General features: G+C 42.3%; 1 protein-coding gene across 2 annotated transcripts in view; it reads left to right on the plus strand.

The window, feature by feature from the left end:
• igsf3 (immunoglobulin superfamily, member 3) overlaps positions 1-20,483 on the plus strand; it is a 159,584-nt gene that overhangs the window by 76,389 nt on the left and 62,712 nt on the right. For both annotated transcript variants that reach the window (XM_072686011.1, XM_072686012.1), the window contains exon 3: positions 15,167-15,586. In XM_072686011.1, the coding sequence (XP_072542112.1) occupies positions 15,167-15,586 (420 nt within the window). The remainder of the gene's footprint in view (positions 1-15,166; positions 15,587-20,483) is intronic.

Here is a 20,483-nt window from a genome sequence, read left to right on the forward strand (position 1 = left end):
AATCTTTCCATCCTCTAAACTGTCTTTTCATCTTCAGTGTCCAATTCATCAGTTAGTTTTCCTTGTACTAATATTGCCACATTTTTTCATCAGTTCTTAAAGCCTTATTCTGCCATATCGTAAGAACCTTGGCTGGCAGAGACTGTCTGCAGGACCTGCATGCCACCTTTCTGGTCTTTACATGGAGTAGCTGAGCTGTAGTGGAAGGGGTTGGGTCTGTCTAATGTGTATGCGAGTCTGGCTCCACCTCTGGTCTCTTCTGTATGAATTTTGCATATTTGACAATGTGGCAGGCAATTTTGGCTTCATTTCTATAGAATAGATGGGGATGGAACCACGACATGCATGTTTTCTAAAGCCATTGTTTTGACCCTTCGCTTTAATAGTGAATTGAAACAGAACCAGAGAATTTCTGCCGCTCAACACTCAGTTTACCAACAGAGCATCGAGAACCCTTTAGAACGCCGTTTTTCTCCCAGCTCTCGCGGTCCTGGAGTGCTTTATTACAGTAATAAAGCACAACATTTTTATTCCAATTTAACCTCTGTAATCTGCTTGAATGTGAAATTGCCATCTCTTCCTCTCCTGCAGGGATGAAAGGAAGCTTGGATGAGGATGTGTGCACACCCTTGTGAGTGCGTGTTTGCATTTGCTTCCTCCACAGTGTGCAGAACTTTGGGCACTCCAGTCACGTGTTTTTGAAAGCATCCTCACTCGCAATCTGTTCACAAGTGTGTTTGGTTGTCTCCCTGGCTCAGTGCTGAGCCCCCGAACTCTTCAGTGAAGTAAATTGGCACTGTTTACACTGTGTTTCCTCACAGTGCACAAACCCAATTACAGCTCCTTCATTGGGTTCATGTTCTTTGACCTTTATCGGCATGAGAAAATGAGATGAGAGAGGGAGAGAGTGGGACGGTGCGAGTGTGTTACTGGAGGAGAACTTGCTGTCTCCATTCTCATTTCACTATATTCAGTATTTCAGAGCGCAATTAGTGGACCTAATTATCTAGGCAGCCTTAACAATGGCTGTGATGTGTGATGGTCTCTAATTAGATTTGTAATGGAGAGAAAGCCCTGCAGATTTCCACCTCATAAACAACACACACACACACACACACACACACTGTACACGCACCTGCACTCTTGGTTCTGCACCTTGTCCACCATTGTGTGTTTAGTGTTGATTTTCCTCACTTTCTTCCCCTCTCTCTGTTTTTTTGTTTTTTTCTTTCCTGTCTGCCACCTTTGTCTCATGCCCTCACATACACACACTCAGACACACACGTTCTCCCCCTTAGCATTAGCTGATAGCTCATGTTGTCAACTCTGAGTGGAGAGGACTAGGATCAAAGGCAGTGCCAGCCGCTTTGGGCCGTAAACAAACCTGACTTATTCTCTCGCTTTTTCTCTCTCTCTTACTCACTCACTCACTCACTCACATGCACACCACAGTATACTGAGTGTTATAGCCTGTGGTCCACAGACACATAGCGTCCTCCATTTTTCTGCTGTCGTGTCTGAACATTACACCCCTCATCCCCATCAGTCTCTTCATTTCACTTTTGCTCCTCTTTGATTCCTCACTGCTTCTCCTCTGTGTTCTTCTCAGACATATTCTTGTTATTCTAAACACTGTAGGTGTGTGTGTGTGTGTGTGTTTCCTATATTTTCTTGACAACTTTGTAAGAGAATCAGAGATAAACAGCATAACCTACAGTTTAAAGGTGAATACAATGATATAAACGGGTTATTACTTGGTACAGTTATTTTTATAAAAGCTTATATATATATTTTTGTTATTATTAAAGCAGCATTGTACAAAAAATGTGTTTGTTGCTAAAGGGCTCCCACTACAGTTTTGGAGTGTAATTCACTTTTACTCCACTGCTTTAAATACAAATAGCTCTCTCTCATGGACTGCTGTACATGTGCATTTGCTGACAATTGGAAGTGAAAGAAGCATGTGGACCGACAGGCTAGAGAAATATTACAGAACTTTACACAAATGTTGCATGATGCAGTTATAGCAAGAATTCTCGTTTAGGTTCCACCACAGTCACGTAGTACAGTAGCAGTGTTCTGGCTCAGAGGGGCAATGACAGAGATGCCAGTGTACTGTAAAAATTATTTTGCAGATGAGAGAAAATTTGATGCATAATGTTGCTTTCATTTTGGTCACTGTGGTTAGGGTAGGTTTAGCATACCTTAGGTCTTATTAGTCTGCTCTTATTACATGTCAACAAGGAATTATTGTTGTTTCAGTTACGAGATCTAATCTAAACACATGATGCTCCAATTTTCTGCCCATATCGAAATGTGTCCACCATCCTTGTTCATCTATAGTGAAAATCCAAAGTGTGGTATTGTAGCATAATGTATTGTAACTAGTATGTTAACTTGTGGCTGCAGATCAAATATTGTGCTTTTATAATGGTGTGTGCTTTAATACACTTCATGTGTGATACAGCCACTTCTTATTTTTGTGTATATGTAAAAAAGCACCATCGTTAAAAAAAGTGTAAACATTCATTTTACATAAAATGACAAAGTCATTTTGGAGGGTTTCTATTGGCCCATTCATTATGCAATTCTGACACAATGCAAAAAATAAAATTTAAATTTAAATTATGTGTAAAATTCACATACAGATTTACAAAGTGAAGATTTGGGGGGAGGATACTCTGACTGAAAGATGATGCATTATTATTAGGCATATTGAGCAGGTATGACCCCAAATCCTAGCAAGCTATGACCACCAAAAAGCATGCGTGTATGTGTGTGGTCCTATTCACTCATCCCTCATTCCTAGGTGCCACAGTGACTGATGCTCCTGTCAGGACACTCGTGATGCCACACGTTAAACAGCACGGAGTAAATGGGCCACAGCAGCAGACAGCAGCTCTGGCCTCTATAACCCTCTGCCCTGTTCTTTACACCATCATCAAATCACCCATTCACCCCTGTGACTCATTCTCTCCACACAGCGCTCTCCCATACATACACCTACAGAGCTTGTCAAGAGCCATCATGACTTACTGTGTTTCCTTTCTGGACTCTGAAAGCTCAGATTGACATTTAGCAGCTTCCAGGCGGTGCTTCAGCTCTACGTCTCTGGGACAGTAAAGGTGGCTGGGTGGGGAAACGTGCTTTGGGGGGTGAAATGGCTAAACTGAATATTAATTTTGTACTGATGTGCAGAATGTGCAGAAACACCCCCCTCATTACGTATTCAGCTCAGCTTTTGGGGGATGAAATGAAACTACAAATGACGTGTGTGTGTGTGTGTGTGTGTCTGTGTGTGAATTGCAGCCATATTGCTTATTGTATGTGTACATTTATGTAGTGTGAGCATGTGTGTGTGTGTGTGTGTGTGTGTGTGTGTGTGTGTGTGTGTGTGTGTGTGTGTGTGTGTGTGTGTGTGAGTTCTGCTAAGCTGCGTGCCTGCCTGCCAGTCAGTAGGAGAATGGCAGTGCCAGAGGCGAGTTTTCTCTAGCTACACACAGAGACACAGAGAGAGAGAGAGAGGGAGGGAGGGATCTGCTTTGCCGCTCAGTGAAGAAGCCCCAGTGCTTCGCTGTCTTAATGTTGGGATTAAAGAAAGAAAGGCGCTCTCTCTCTCTCCTCTCTGTCTCCTCTCCGGGGGGTAGAGGCGGGTGGTTAGAGCTCCTTAAAACTGCTTCCGCATCTAGCAGAAGTGAAGAGAAATGAGGGGTGCTTTAACAGAGCGGATCTCATCTGAATCCACCATACTGATGGCTTCCCTTGGGCTCTCACTGACTTTAAATTTATTTCATTTATTTAATCCCCCACAGCCCACCCCAACCCTCTGACGTGGAACACTTTTCCACAACCACTGTCGGATCACGCAGATCACCCAGTAGCCACCAAGTTGGCTTTTTTATTTATTTATTTATTTTTAAAGCTGTACGGATACTTTGTTTTCTAAATCTAGTGCCATCTGTTTTTCTCACAGATTAGTTTCAGCTGTAGTAGTGATGAAACCGGGCTCAGACCTGTGGCTGATGGTGTGTCACCTGCCAGCCGTTCTGCAGGTCTAAAGAACCTTATCTCATCACCACCTGAAAATTCCATTGTTTTTAGGCCTAAGGGTTATTCACTCAACATTTCTATATACTCTCCATCTCTCTCTCTCTCTCTCTCTCTCTCTCTCTCTCTCTCGCTCTCTCTCTCTCTCTCTCGCTCTCTGTCTCTGTCTCTCTATCTGTTTCTGTCTCTGCACTGTCCTGAAGCTATGGCCTAATTGGTTACTCAAACCAGCAAAACCATCATCATTTTTCTTTCACAGCTTTCTTCTAGGGAAATGTCTGCTCTCTCTTTTTCTCTCTTCTCCCAGCCTCTCGTTTGCTTGTGTGAATACAGTCTTGTGCAGAGAGAGCCCTCTCTTGCACAATATTTACCATTGCATTTCTTTTTTCAGTATAATGCTAACTGGCATGTGAAGGCAGGCCTTTGCTTCCTTCATAACACACTGCAACTAAACTACAGCTAATAAATAAAATATCCTACATATAGCTTTGTGCTGAAGGTTGCTTCACTCCTTCACTTCAGGCGTTTCCAATACAGCCAATATCAGAAAGATGGAAACAGGTTTTTGAAACTCATTTATTGCATGTTGTTTTAGGTTATCTTAGTTACTAAGATCTTTGCTGATTCCAATAGCAAAGTAAGCCCTACATAATTGGTGAAGAACTGGCATTTCAGTTAGTAGTCAAATTATTTTGTTTGTGTACAAATTTAGCATTAAATATCAATTTGTATTGTTGCACAAATTGTTACTGTATCATGTATGTTACTGTATCAGCGTAGATACTGGCACTTACACACAATATTGGTATCGGCAATAGAGAGCACCGATACCATAAAGCTTACTGATGCCGTAGATTTTGGTTTGCATACCTTATGAAACGGAACGTTTAAAAAGCCAGTCATAAATAGTTATTACCATTACACAGACATTTAATGGAAGAACTTTTTCTTTCCATGTGATGTTTTTGGTTCTAAAACCAAAAGTTGAATTTAAGCAGCTTGTTTTAAGGCCACACACTGAAGTTTAGTGTCTTTTTACATAGAAACATATACTACTTGCTTACTGCATTGTGACTATTTTCATTGTGTCATAGCTCTGAAACTTTTCAAATATGCAGTCACTTAACCAGTACATGCTGTTCTTTGTAAAGATCATCAGGATTTATAGCCATCTGTTGAGTATTTAAGCCAGAGTTGGTATCGGTATCAGTACTCTGTATGGGTAGATACTTGAAAATCTGGTATCGGTAACGGAACGGAAAAAGTGGTATTGTGCATCCCTATCAATTTGTTTAAAGTTGGAAATTCTAGTAATGTGACCGCACTGGTACAGATGTTCTAAAAACTGCCCTCAGTCTGTCAACACCACATATGATGAGAGAGAAACCTAAAACCAGAGGACCATCATTCCAATCCCATGCCATTCTCCTATTTAATGGATTTGTAGATGTGCATCGCTGAAGCAAATCTGACAGGCCCAGAGCTGTTACAGGTGTTCACAGTGTTCATTTAAATATAAATGGTGTCAAACACTTAATTACATACTTTTTTCAATGTTAGATGCATCTTCAAGAAGAAAAAATGAAGAAAAAAAAAGTAATGATGTGCTTCTGTTTGACATCTAGGTCTAAACATTAACCTGACAGTAACCTGTGCTAAAAGTAGACCCTTACCTATTTTTGCCAGGTAGTTATTGTTTTAAACCCATGTCTGTCTTGTGCAACCACCTAAGGAATTTGGCAACATTTAGTTAGGATGAGAGTTAACAGACTCCTCCAAAAATATCCTCAGACAGAGTTTTACATGAAGCAGTCCGTGTAGCACTGCTGCATTACGTACGTTACAAACGTAAACACCCATGTTTCCACTGCAGGGGATCCAGTATTATTAGCTATTAGCATTTGAGCAAGTTTCTGCCTGACAATTCATGGCCCAATATTCATCCTAACCCTGAGCAGTTATGTCATTGCATTGATGGTATGCATAGCTGGGTTAGGCCCTGTTTATAGCTGTGAGTGAGAGCTGACAACCTGCATTAAAACACTAGTAGGTTAGTAGTTGTGGTTGTTGCATACACATCACATTGATTTTTGGTTACTTCTGATTGATGGGACTCCTCGTCTACAGGCAATTTAAGCTTAAATGTGTTAAACATAGACTATTAATAATCATAATTATAATCTTTCTGAAGGATTAATCAGCTCTGTATGAATTATATATTGGTAATGAGAAGTTCAGCACCCAGTGCACTTTACAGTTCTGCGTTTCTCTCATTTATGTGTGCATGTGTGTGAAGGAGAGAACGAGGTGAATGCTTTCAAGGGGATAAAAGAGAAAAACAGGTGGAAAGATGAAGGGAGATGGCAAGAGGATGTGAGGGGGAAAGAGAGTTGAGGAAATGCAGGTGAAGTGTAGAGGTGAGCCACACCTTTTCCTCCTCTTTCCTCTTCTTTCCTCAGTGGGTTTGATGTGGCGGTAAATACCAGCTCACCTCCAGAGTACCGGGTTTAAAGCGAAAATCACATACTGATCCGGGAACTGTCGACCCCTTTAAACCTTCTGTGTCCCTGGCTCTCTCTCTCTCCCTCTCAGCAGCCATGTCTGATTGTACTAAAAAAGCTGGAAGGCTGGTCAAGAGGAAGGCTGGGCTCGTTCACTTCGTGCAGAAGATGGTGGAAAAGGGAACAGAAATGCATTTGAATTTGCAGTTTTGGGGAGAGCGCAAGGAGGAGTGTGACGTTAAGTAAGGCCGCATTAGCGTGGTCCGCTAAAGCAGCCCAAATGAGCTGCATTCTGTAGAGAGGGGCTTTAAACCGAGCTTTTCCTTTGTCCTTGTTTACACTGGCTTTGAACCCTCCTCTTCCTCAGAAGTAGCTCTCTCACTCTTAAGCTCCTCAGCTCCTCTAGAAGTGGTCGGCGCACTGCTGCTATCATGCAGAGGAAATGATGTCGCTTTTGGGGAAGTAGGGGCTGGGTGCCTGTGAGGTTTCCTGCCAAGCCTTCCTTCCTCTCTCCTCTAATTGTTTAATTAATCCTTAACCTGTTTGCATTTGCATTAACGGTGGGATTATGTTAATTGACAGGCCTCTCTTGCTAGCACTGCTGTTTGATATTGTAATGGAGATGAGCAGGGTTAACGTACTGCGCTGCCGTGGCAGGAAGCCTCATTTGCTGGAGCTCCAGGAGGGAGCAGCGCACACTCTCTTTAGCTATTGTCTTTACTCAGTTGCACGGCAAATTGAATTGCAATGGCAGATAAGAGGGCACAGTCTGTTACCCTTGGCTAATTCCTCCCATGTTAATCTCTGATAGTTAAGCAATGTTTTGCCCCCTGATCTGCATTGGCTGTAAGTTAAGTGGGTTTGACATGCACCCTTTAATAAAAGGGGTTCTTCAAGGGTTCTTTAGTAAAGCCGATGGGTTTATATATATATATGTGTGTGTGTGTGTGTGTGTGTGTGTATACTTATAACATCATCTACTTAAATTGCTCTTTGCATGGTTTAATAGTTCTTCTCCAAGATGGATAATGGATAAAAATGGTATAGTATCACTATTTTGGTACCATATGGAACCTTTTTCTCAGTAGCTAATACAAACATTGCTAATGTTCTCCACAATAACCACATAACTTTTTATTATATAAAATAGGTTTCAAATGGCTCTTTTGTAACGATACCAGAGAAGAACCACTCTTACATGTGAACTTTTCTACTGAAAGAGTTTTAATGAGTTTTAAAAAATACATTTATTCAAAGGATTTTAGGCAATAAGGCCATGTATAAAAAAAAAAGTTCATCCACACAGTGATTTTGAACATCACACCAGAATACAAAATCGACTTAGAAACTCCCACTTGAGGCTTTCAGCCCAGTAGTGATCATACCTGTTCAGGGCCTCAAGCAGAACATTGTGAGCATGCATTATGTTCATAATTCTGGAGCACGATGCTAGTGTAGAGATTTTTTTCCATGTAATGGTGGCACAATAGGCTTGTTGGACTTTATGCAGACCGGTAGAACTGCATATATAATTAATATGGACTTAAGATGGGATTCTAAATAGCATTCATATGGAGTTGCCCCCCATATGCAGCAGACTGCTTGGCTAGGTGCTTAATTTTATACACCTGTGGCATTGGGACTGAATGAAACACCTGAATTCAATGATTAAGAGGTGTGTCTCTGTACTTTTGTCTGTACAGTGTATCGCAGTCTTTACAGAAAAAAAAAAACAAAAAAGCTTGAAGGCAGTGTTTTGTCATGTTAACTGGCATCCATATAGATCTGTGAAGTGTACTATAATGATCAAGTCACAAACCTTTATATATACCTGAGATATTTTAAATATTTGTTGAGTTAAAAGAACTGAGCAAAGAACACTCTTATGATTCTGCCGCAGTGTAATGAGTAAGTGATATTAAATTCAGATACGAGTGTTATCAACACCCAATTTACTGAGAAAGCCAGTCGTCAGCCATATTTCAGACGGAGTTGAGTTCTGCATGCTCAATAAATGAAAACAGAAACAACTGTGCATTAGTTAACAGTGTCAGCATTCTTGGAAATGAGTGTTGCCTGCCCACATAAAAATTTAAACCTTTACTTTTGTGGACCCAGAAAACACAGAGAGAACACTGTTTTCAGATAGATCTGGATCTGTGTGGACTGGGTCTTAAAGTGGTTCCTCTGTAGGACCACTTCATGTTTGGGATCTAGAGAAAGCTAAGCCAGGATGATGAACATTTAAGCAAACACCTGGAGTTACAACCTACACTTACATTTAACCCTGACTGAAGGTGTGTATAGAAACTCGGCAGTGAGGTGAGATGTATTAAAGCCTACTAGATTGTGTTAATAGGGTCCTGGGCCTAGGGTTTGGTCTGCAGTGAGATGCAGTGCTAGCTTTGTGCTGATTGCCCCTCCTTAAGCCCAGACCAGGCTGCATCTTATCTCAGGCGGTCCACTGCCTCAGCCACTCTAATCCTGAGCAGATTGGGGTCACAGAGCAGTTGCAGAATCTCAGGAGATGGTATCTGCTTCTGGAATACATTCTTCCACATATTAGGACATGAGGGTCAGGCAAAGTGTCCGTCAGAGAGAGAGAGAGGTAGAGAAAGATAGGTTGTGCCATAGGGCTCAGAGAGCCAACATGCACTCAGGTGTGTGAGGGATTCTCGTTGAGAGGATGTCTTGGGTGTATCTTTTTCAGGTGGTCCGTCTTGCTTGTGTGTTGGCCCAGATGCTGATGGCTTTGCTCTGGCTGGAGCTCAGCACTGCAAGCCTAGCTTGGCAGCTTAAGGAAGCCTTTGAGCTGATGGCTAAAAGTTGTTTGATGTTTTTCTGTAGCTTCACGCTTTACAAGTTGAGAATTTAGTGTTGGCATGGAAACAGTAAGTTTCTGCTTGGCTCTTGTTGGAAAGTTGTTATGGTAACAAACTCTATTTTTTTATTATTTTTAAGGATGCAATATCTGATGGTAGTAGCAAGCTCAGGACTCGTGTCTCTCGAGGCTTGGAGAACACTCGGATGAAGGATGGTTATTGATTTTGGCCACTGCCTGTTTTGGACGGTATGATGATGTTGGGCAGGTTTTCATTGTGGGGGCGGACAGTGTTGGCATGTTTGTATCGGAACAATGAGGATTGTCCTAGTCCTTGCCCACACACACGTTACCACATACACAGAGATGTACACGTTTGTGCTCGCGCACACACACACACACACGCAACACGCCTTCACAGACAAAGTGTTACGAGTTGCAGTCTCCCTAGGTATAAGTGGAACAGTAAGTGCAGAGAAGCCAAATTGATTTTATTGATTGATTCGATTCCCCTTTTCGTTGCTCATTGCTTTTTCGTCTCTCTCTCTCTCTCTCTCTCTTGCGCTCGCTCTCTCTCTCTCTCTCTCTCTCTCGCTCTCTTGCTCTCTTGCTCAGGTGCTGTTGGGGAGTGGAATGTAATTTGAGATGTTTTCCTCTGCTCTGATATCCTGGAGTGCTTTACTCCGATATCTTTGCTCTTACTGAGTTTGACCTCCTGTGCTGAACTCCACTGATGTTTGGTGTCTTTGCCTCGGTGGAGTTGAGGGAGAGGAGAGGCGAGGGTGGCAATTTGTCCTCATCACTGTTCATCAGGCTGTGAGATACACAGTGGGACCCTTATTAAAAAACCCAGCAGAGGTCCACTCACAGCAAATCTCTCTCTCTTTCTCCCCCTCTCTCTCTCTCTTGCTCCCTCTTTTGCATATTCTCTCTCTTGCGATGTCGCTCTCTATCTCTCCTGCACTCTCTTCTTCCTCTCACACTTTTTTTTCTCTCTTTCTCCTTTTCTCTCTACATTGCTCTTTCCCACTTGCTCTTTCTCAACCCTGCTCCTTCTTTTGCATTTAACACTCTCTTTCACTTATGTTCTCGTACTCTCTCTCCCTCCTCTCCCTTTTTTCTTTTTCATTCATTTTCTCTCTCACTATCCCTCTTTCGCATATTCTCTCTCTCACTCATGCTCTCGCTCTCTGTTTCCCTCACACTCTTTCTCCCTTCTGTCTGTCTCCTACCCTCTCACTTGCTCTTATTTTTTTCATTCTTTCTCTCTCTCCACCGTTATCAATTTTTCTCGCGTAATGTCTTTCATTCGTACTCTCGCAATCTTGCTCTTGCTTGCATCTGCTCTTTTTTTTCCTTTCTCTCTCCCATTGTTTTTGCCCTTTCCCCTCCTTTCTCCTTTTGTCATCATCTTATTTGCTCTCTCTCTCTCTCTCTCTCTTTCTCTCTCTTTCAGTCTTTCTCTCTCTCCCTTTTACCTTATCCACTCCTTTCTCCTTGTTTTTTCACAGCCTCCTATCCCCTTCCTGTTCTTCCTTCTGTGTTCACTTTCTCATTTGATACTCTCTCTTTGACACTCACACTCTTCTCTTTTTATGTAAGCACTATCTCTCCTCTCTCATTCTTGCTCCATCTCTCTCTTTTTTTTCCTTCCTCCTTCTCTCAGTCTTCTGTTTCATCAGCGGTGCACAGCTTTGTTGCTCCACCTCTTTTAAGCTCCTGTGTGAGAATCTGTGAGCAAAGAGGAGATTGAATAATTGAGGATGCACATGCACCATCCCACACACACACACACACACACACACACACACACACACACACACACGCACACACATCTGCCTGCCAGAAGGCCAATGCTCTCTGATGAACATTTTATGCCAGAATAGACAAGCAGCTTTATGAAGATCACTGGAACAGCAGGTCTTTTTTTTGTGTGTGTATTTAGGGCTAAGTGCGAGTGTCTCGCACCTCAAACCATGGCAATGCTGCCCATTGACTGACCATGACTAAGCATTCTCAGCAGCAGTGAACCTGGTGCCCTCACGCACACTGGATGAATCCACAAGACTGGCTGCGTCCTGTTTGAATAGATGTGCTGCTCCGAAGCACTTGAACACAGTGTGTGTGCTCTACCTTCTGTCTCTCTCTCTCTCTCTCTCTCTCTTTTTCTCTTATTTTCCCTTTTGTTCCTGAGGTTTTTCAGGCAACCTTCCATCATATTAGTTCTTATATTTTCTGTGAGAGGAAAAAAGGGTCATATAAAATGATGCTTGATAGCTGAGACCTTTGTGGGCCCTCAGTTGCCTTTCTTGCTACCGTTTTATTTGAATGTTGGCAGTGTGTTTTTATGTCTCCGTGTGTTCATAAGTGAGAATAATTTTAATTAAAGCTATTTGAATCCACAGCTCCATACATTGATTTTACTGGGTTGCAGTAGACTGTATGACTCTAGGAATGGAAAGAGACAAAATACTCCAAACTGAAGGTCAAAACCATATTTTTTGTCTCTGATGATTTTCTGGCCACAGCACTTGCGCAGATCTCCACACTGAGGGAAGGCTTTCCCCCCTATTACTGACCATCCTCTGCTCATGGCGTACCCATGAAGCTGATTGTTCTTTTTGTTGAAGGGAGGGATTTTATCTGTAAACATATGCAATGTTGAGCGTTAGGAGAACTCCCATTCATGTTTCATACATTCTCCTCATTTTAATGTCTGTGTCAGAAACTGGAGGCCGCTGACTTGATGCCTTGCTGCCCACACTGTCTCACGAGGGTGTTGGAAGTAGGAAATTTAAACTGGAACGCCCCCACAAGTTGGATTTTGTGCGTGGAATGTTGGTAGAACCTCACTAAATTCCAAAATCCAAGATGGCCGCAGCGCACATCAACAGGAAAAAAAAGCAGAAGTTTTATACAGTTTCTAAGCACTTCTCTCCATTTGTGTCTTATTAAATCAGTCGTAACCTGGGGGCAATGCGAACAGTGCTAACCTAGGACACAAAGGGTGGGATATATTTTGGTTTAATTCGCCAAAGATCACTGGTAAGGGATGGTCAAACAAGTTGTGGTATATATAACGGGAACGTGGTCAACTCGGGTGTGACATTATTTCCAGCTTTGACCTCCCAGATTTAGACATGATTGAGTGCCTTCCCGCCTTAGAATCCTGTCTAAGCAAACAGCATTTCTTCCATTTCAGACACAGCCAGTGTATCTGATAATGTGAGAACTAGTATGTCATTTTTTTGGGCTCCTCCTACAGTCGGGAAGAGTCATCCCTCAAGAACATGCATTAGAGTAATGGTAGTGGATTTTACACAGATTGACTCTGGTTACACAGCATTGCGCAATTCTCGCACAAGGTCTTGTGCTTGTTACACACTTACATTACCCAGTACACATCATTAGAACGTCACAGTCATTTTAAACTATTATTTTAAGGTAGAAATGCTACATAATGTTGATCTATGAAAAAATTTGAGACATTAGATCTGTGGGGCGTTCCCATCTCCTCTTGATAACCATGTGTAAACTAGATACAGCTTCTTACTGGAGCTCTGTCATTGCATGGGAAAATATAGCCTGCTAAGCTGCTCTTCAGAAGCTTCCGTCTGCACTGTGTTTCTCGTCTATAAATAGTCTCGCTTTGAGCCTATTTCAAGTGTTTCTTATCTTTTTTCAACCTGTGATTATAGGCTATTTATAGTGTGGTCTAATTTCCCACTTCAATTAGATGTAGTGGGAAAGTACGCTCCAGGAACCGGCAAGTCGGCCAAGCTTTACAGTAGATACAGTTGGACGTCTTGTATAAAGACTTCCACCATATGCAGTGATGTCAGAGCAGGTCGTTAATGGGTGAGAAAGCAGCCCTGCCAGGCTGAGGCTGTTATGGTTGACACTAATCAATGCTATCAGTGTGGTGACACTCAGTGAAGTGCTGGGAAGCAGAATGGCATTGCCTTCTAGCTAACGGGGGTCTGCGTGGTGTCAGCCTGTGCTGGAATTCTGTTGTCTGAGTGCTAATTGGGGTGTGTGGGAGCGAAACCAGCTCAATCTCTCACAGCACTCCTTGCTTCTCAGGGGGCAAGAAGTCCATTGGTCAGGATAGTGCGTACCTTGCGTGTGAGCAGGTGCGAAATCGGGTAGTTAGTAATAAGTGTGTAAATTTGTTCAACTGTAATTAGGGTTTTTTTTTTAAACACATGGACATGCTGGGACATGTAAAACCACCCTCCATGGCTGTATCTGAAACTATAGGTACCTGTGTTGGTGCCTTGCTGCACGCTGTCTTGCAAGTCAGTGTTTTGGAAGGCAGTTTAGTGATGAAGATCTTTGTAACTGATCAACAACTCAGGTTTAGCTAATAGCATTTTCGCCCTGTAAAATAGAAGACATGACTGGCTGGCTTCCCGCTTCAGAATCCTGTCTGAGAAGACAGCATTTGTTAGGTCAACATGTGTTGGCATGTTAAATGAGCATTTCATCATCTTTCTCTATAATTAAAGCTGGGATATAAACAAAAACCTTCAGACTTTATTATTATTTTTATTATAATGATTTTTTTTTTTTTTAAACAATGGCAGTGATGGGAACCAGGGGTCACAATGTCTACAACAAAAATGTAGCCATCTCTATTTATCTAAAATGTATATGTAATGCTGATGATGTTTAAATAGAGGTGAATCTAAATGGTGCAGTTCTCTTTGGGTGCAACTGTGCCATAAATAACAACATGCATTTACCTTTTTGCCAATAAAATTCTGAATCAAGTTAAAAAATATTTTAGATCAAAATCATATCACAAAACTATACTGAGCAATAGCCATTAGGAATGCTATTACTAACTGCTATTACTAACTGTTTTATCTTATAGATTTCAGTGAAAGACCTTTTAGAGGTAAAATCAGACCAAGAAAATTATGCATTGTTGCGTTTTAGTCCTGGTTTGCTTTGCATTCATACAGACTAATGAATGCCATTGTAATGGTGGCTAGTTGTAAAAACATGATGTAGTGTGGTAGGGTGTGCTTTGGGAAAGCGTCAGATATCAGAATTTAAAGCATAGAACCCTGGGCGGATCTCCATGGAGACTCACCCGTGATGAAGCAGGCAGATGCAGACGGCATGAGGTTGGTGGAGCGAGCAGAGAAGGTTGATGATACTACACTTTGCGAGCAGGAGTGAACCCGTGTCTGTGCAGAATTCTGCCTATGGTTCGTTTAGATGCCTTTGAGTCGTTTTGTGTTCATATTTCAAATGACCCGTACCAGAGTTTGTTCACAAACAGCCCTAAAGGCAGCATTCACACTTATTCTAACGAATGGTCCTAACACAGCAGTCACACCAGGTTTCGTTTTAATCGAATTAAAGTGAACAAGTACAAACACACCCTAACTCTTCAGATGTCTGGTTCTAGTCAGCACTATTATAAACAATTGCTACTCAGTACGTTTCTCTAGACTGTGTTTACGTTATAACCATTACATTATGTAGAATTCTGAATAATAGGCAGTGTTTCCCTTTAAGGATGGAGGAAAAAGGTTGAAACCATGTCATACTGAGACTAAAACTGGAGTGTGAGTGACTGAGGAAACAAGAGGGAGGAAAGAGAGTTTTTTCCCCCTCTCTGAGAGACGACGAACAGTCATAATAACAATACGGAGTCTGAGCACCACTGCAGGAGAGAAGCCTGTTTAAATGTTAATGGCTCGCAGAGCGTCTGCATGGCTGTGAGTAGTTTTGTGGTTTTATTCTTCTCTCACTAACCCACCTCTCCTCCTGCCCATTCCTGCAGTGATTCCGGACACTCTGACCGTGACGTCGGCTGCTCAGTCTCTGTCCAAGGTAGAGGGAGACATGCTGCAGCTGAGCTGTGAGGTCACACGCCAGACCTCCCAGCACACCCACCTGTCTGTAGGCTGGTACCTGCGCTCTCCAGACGATGCTGGCGCGCAACCGCGCGACCTGGTCACCCTGTCCCGGGACTTTGTGCTGAGGCCAGGCAGCCCATACCGCCAGCGCCTCTCTTCCGGTGACCTGCGGCTGGACAAGACGAGCACCACCACCTACCGCCTCACCATCTACAAGCTGCAGCCCACCGACCAGGGCCAATTCTACTGCGAGGCCTCTGAGTGGATCCAGGACCCGGACCGCTCCTGGTACGCCATGACGCGCAAGCAGTCTGACAAGACCTCAGTCAAAGTTCAGCCTACAGGTGAGTGAAGGCTACTGGCTCTTGAGCTTCTACACCAGAGTCTGTTTAGAAATGCACCATAAATAAATTACACAAAAAGCCACCGTCTTGGCGTCTATGTGGACCAAACCTTGGCACGCTGGGTGCAGGCTTTTTGGGTCTTGGAGATTATTTTTTTTCTTCAGAATTTCTCCACGCTGTTCAGAAGGTTTACATGCTACAAAATAACAGATGTCTTCTTCAGACACCGTACATTTTGTTCCTCATGAAAAATGTCCAAAGAACAACGTTGGGTACATCTCACTCACATTTTGGAAATGCTGTAGGAACACGTAGTTTCTCCTCATTTAAGAGCTGAAACTTTATAACGAGCTGTGTTTATACTTTTTGATGTCTGTAGCCCAGTTTACAGTTCTTTAACAAGGCTAGCCTGACACCTGATGAAGTATAGGACAAACTACAGCAAGCTAGTGCATTCAGAGCAGTGATTAGCCATGTTGCTAGCAAATACTGAAGACGACAATGATTGGTTGACTGTAAAAACGATTGCAGTGTTTTTCACCCTATATAAAATTACACATGCTGCTCACAAGATTATATATGTGTTAAATGCATGTATTACCACCTGAATATGTCACATGTTTGTATGTGAAGGCCTTTACAATGTCAGTTTCTTCTCTTATCTAGACTAGCAAAATATATAGGAATTTTTTTCCCTGTAGCATTTTTTTTTTCCTTCCCGCAGACATCCACAACCCTCAGTTCTGTCTTCTAGATTTTCTCTGATTACGTAAGCTATTTGATGAAGACTCCATAAGTTGCACAACTCCCCAACTTGGATTGTGCAAGATCCTCGGATGACGTGCAGCATATGATTTACCTCCTTGAGAATCTTGAGGATCTTGAGAAACCTCGAACACGTTTTCCAATCCACAACCGCTCCCTTTTGCTCTGCACACCACCAGAGAGCAGCTGGCGCAGGCAGCGCGGCACAGAAATGCGTGAATCTGGCTCAGGTTTATTCAGGTTGAGTGCTGATCACTATCTGAAATTAAGCTCATTACCAGCCTCCCATGGTGGTGGCAGCCAATCCTCTTAACACTGTCCTCCGCATCACAGAGTTCAGCCAAGGCCGATGCACCAGCATCAGCCTCTCACTGATGTTGGCAGTGTTGCGGAGGTTATCATAGCCTACAGAGAATTCAAGACTCAACTGGCTCCCTGCAATATCACTAGTCCCCTCATGTCTGTGTAGGAACTAAGTAACCAAGGCTCAGAAATACATATAAAAACAAATCTGAGAAGAACCAGTGCCAGTGAACTTTTCCTGTGTTTCAACCCTAGCATAACTTTACATTTGTAATAAGAAAATAAAAATACAGCTTATCCTGTTACAGTTGATCCTGTTATTGGTTAATGAGGGCATACAAACAGAATAAGTCAGTAAGACGCCAAAAAAAAAAGAAGTCATAAACAACTGTCAGTGTAATCATAAACAACAAGCAGGTGTTTTCTACCCAAGTTAAGTTCTGCTTTATTATTCCACTTTCAGGGGAAATTCGTTTCGCTGCCTTACTATTCCCAGGCTGAGTGCGGCACAGCATCACCAACAAAACAGTATCTTCTGAGGCAATAGTGTGTCATAACCAGGTATACTTATTCAGTCCTGGAATTTTAATGAAATCAAAATTCTGGTTTCTGGCTCACTTTCCGCTAGGCCACCAGCCACCCCTGATATATATTTTAACACAATGATGTTAAGAAGCTCAAACAAGGTCAATTTACCTTGATTTATCAATTCACTGTTTAGTGAAAGCAGTCAAAGTGCTGAAGGCCCTGTAAAATACCTACAGCTAACAACATTGCCAAGTAAACAACACTGGCCTTGTGCACCGTCTTGTCATGGAAAGTAATAAACTTTGGCTGGGTTAGCGCTAGCTAGGTTATGGGTTAGCTTGCTGCTGCCAAACAAACCAGTTGTGATTATCCATCATAAACTTTTGTGCAAATAGGACAAAACAATGCTGACCTATTTCTGTGAAACAGCAAACATAAGTCAGTGTTACTCACCTATCGAGCAGAAATAGAGCAACATCCTATTTGATTGGATTGAAATCATTTTGGATTGGTGTCATACAGCACCTTTAACGCATGCCATATTTGAGTGTGTGTGCATTGTTGTAGACAGTGTAAATTTTATTGTTTGTTGCCTGTTGGAGTTCCTGAAAAGTTCTCCAAAAGCACTGATTTTTAAAGTTGTGCAGAGATCCTGCTTAGTTACATAAGGGGAAAAATCTTTAAAAAAACTGTAACTGGATGTTTTTGTTCTGGAGTAATTCAGCACAATCACATTTTTAGCTTCACTTTCTTCTACTTTTTCACTTTTGTTCTATAAACAAATTTGAAGGCCTAGACCCAGGACCTGTAGAGTAATTCACCAGTTGCATGGTAGTGCGCAAGCGGCAACAAGTCCAAACCTTCCTTCTGTCACATGCTAGAGAGAGTGTGTTTCATGGCGTTGTACTTAACAAGTCTCCCGTGTCTCCGGCCACAGTCTATTACATTTCAGTCTATTCCATAGCTCCCCCCTACTCTGAGTTCTAGCAGCTCGCTCTGTCTGACTGATCTGGAAGCTGTAACTCAATCTCAGAGCACCAAGACACAGGAGCTTGATGAGAATAGGGGGTGACCATGCACCTCCTCATCAAACGCACGGCAGGACAGAACCTTGCAGCAGCAGTTGTGATTCTGCCACATCATTGGCCACTGGTCCTGGATCACACGGTCCGTGATTGGAGGAGAGTGGAGCCGGCTAGTTCTCAAGGGCACCTCCACAGGGCCACGCAGCGGAGGAGGAAAGTCTAATGGGCGGTAGCAGCAGCGGTGTGTAAAGGCAGGAGTCAGAGTGAGCTGAATACTAGACAGGTTGTCCTCTTTACAGAGATATCACACAAGCGACAGAAGGAAAGTGGTGAAACACTGGCCAGCAGTCTAAGGCGTCTATGTAGGACAAAGCTAGGTCGCAGTGTTGAGTGATGGAGCGTACGATTTATGAGACGACTACAACGGTTCTCTTGTTTTATTGTAGCCACTTGTCTGCCGGCTCATATTTCATTGTCACATGCTATTCAGAGAGTTCCCTTTTAATAAATGAGTAATAAATGATTAGCGATTAAAGCCCATCAGTTTTATAATCACCAGAGTCTTTTTAGGATCATTGCTCTTTTAGTTTAGCCCGCTTTAAAATGGGCCAAAATCCCCTTAGACTGCTTCCTCTTTCAGTAGACCGGAGTAAACAGACTGTTATTAGCTAGTTCACAGTTTGAGTGGATGGATTTGGTGTAGGGCATGCCTGCCTTTCCCACGCTGTGACATGCTCAGTAAAGTGTGGCCCGTTCCTGAGCAGTTGCCTCATCAATTTCAGTTGAACTGTAGGTAATCGCATCCCTCGCCAGCCACCCCCTGACCATCTGATGCAACACTCTGCTATTTTTTCTTTTTCTTTTTCTTTTTTTTTTTTTGGTTATTTATGCTTAGAGTTTCTCGCAACATTTCCACTGGTTACCGGAGGTGGCCGTTATTCAGATCCGTGGATCAGTTTTTCCTCCATCACTTTCCATTGCTACTGTAATGAATAGTTATAAGAGATTTTCCATTTGCCAATTTCATTTGCTTAGACGAATGGACATTTTTTTGGGATTTGCTCATCTTTACCCTTTAGTGGTGTTTTCAGCTGCTTGGTAGAGGACATTACTTACAGTTTCTTCTTGAAAAAAATATGTTGTGCTCATGCTGGGTGCCTCATGATTAGGGCTGCCGGTAACGGCTATATACCTGTTGAGTAATCTAGAGCAGCATTTCTTAGTCCTGGCCCTGGTGATACACTACCCTGCACATTTTTGTGCTTTCCCTGCTCCCAACACACCAGTGTGCAACTATTTAGCTCATTAACAAGTCCTTTCAGAGTTGCCAGGTTGTGTTAAAGCAGGGAATCCACTTAAACGTGCAAGGCCTTCAAGACCAGGATTGAGAAACGGTGTCTAATACTGTTTTACTGCTGCTCTTACTTTTTACAGTATTCATTACATTCATTCATTCCTAAATCTGGACGTAGAGCTGCAGTGAAATCTTACAGGCTGAGCAGCTGTCTGTCAGGTGAAAGGAGCGCATAGATAAAACCAATACGGTTTGCACACATTATGTCATGAGAGCCACAGGGTAGTTGAGCATGGACACGCATCTGCAGCTCCATCAGTAAGTCAGTCAACCTCAGAACGACTGACTTTACTATCGAGTTCTAATGTGAAGCGAAAAGAAAGAAAAAAGAACGGCATGTGAGAGAGAGGCAGTCACTCCAATCACTACATCCCATACAGGCCATGTCAAAATAAAAGTCGCTAATACAAATGAAGCAGGACTGAAAGCTATAATTAGTCTCACATTTGTCTCCCTTTTTTTTTTTTTTTTTTTTTTTTACTGATCCAAAAAATCATCTAGTTTGTGACTCAATAACCGTGATCTGATCCGAACTACGAGTTTTATCATGATCCGTTACACTGCTATTAAATACTGTAGCATTGCCTGGTGCTGACCAATGACTAGATCCAAACGACATAATTTTCCACTCAAATTACAAAGTGGGGTTAAGGAATATCATTTATTATTTGATTGAAGCGTTTTACACTTTTTAAAAGAATTTTAAAAAACAGGATGTGTTGGTTTAAAAGATCGATCTCAATGCATTTTCAGCATTGATGTTATCTTTTACGTAGACTAATCACAGCAGCCCTACTCAAGATAGTCTTCATTTACATGTGCAAAAAGAGGCAGTCCATACAACAAGATCATGAACACTGTTCATTTCTGCTACTACTCTGAGAAACTCTGAGAGATTCAGTGTCATTGTACTGTTGATTGA

Source organism: Salminus brasiliensis, chromosome 8 (assembly GCF_030463535.1).
Source record: "Salminus brasiliensis chromosome 8, fSalBra1.hap2, whole genome shotgun sequence".
NCBI lineage: Eukaryota > Metazoa > Chordata > Actinopteri > Characiformes > Bryconidae > Salminus > Salminus brasiliensis.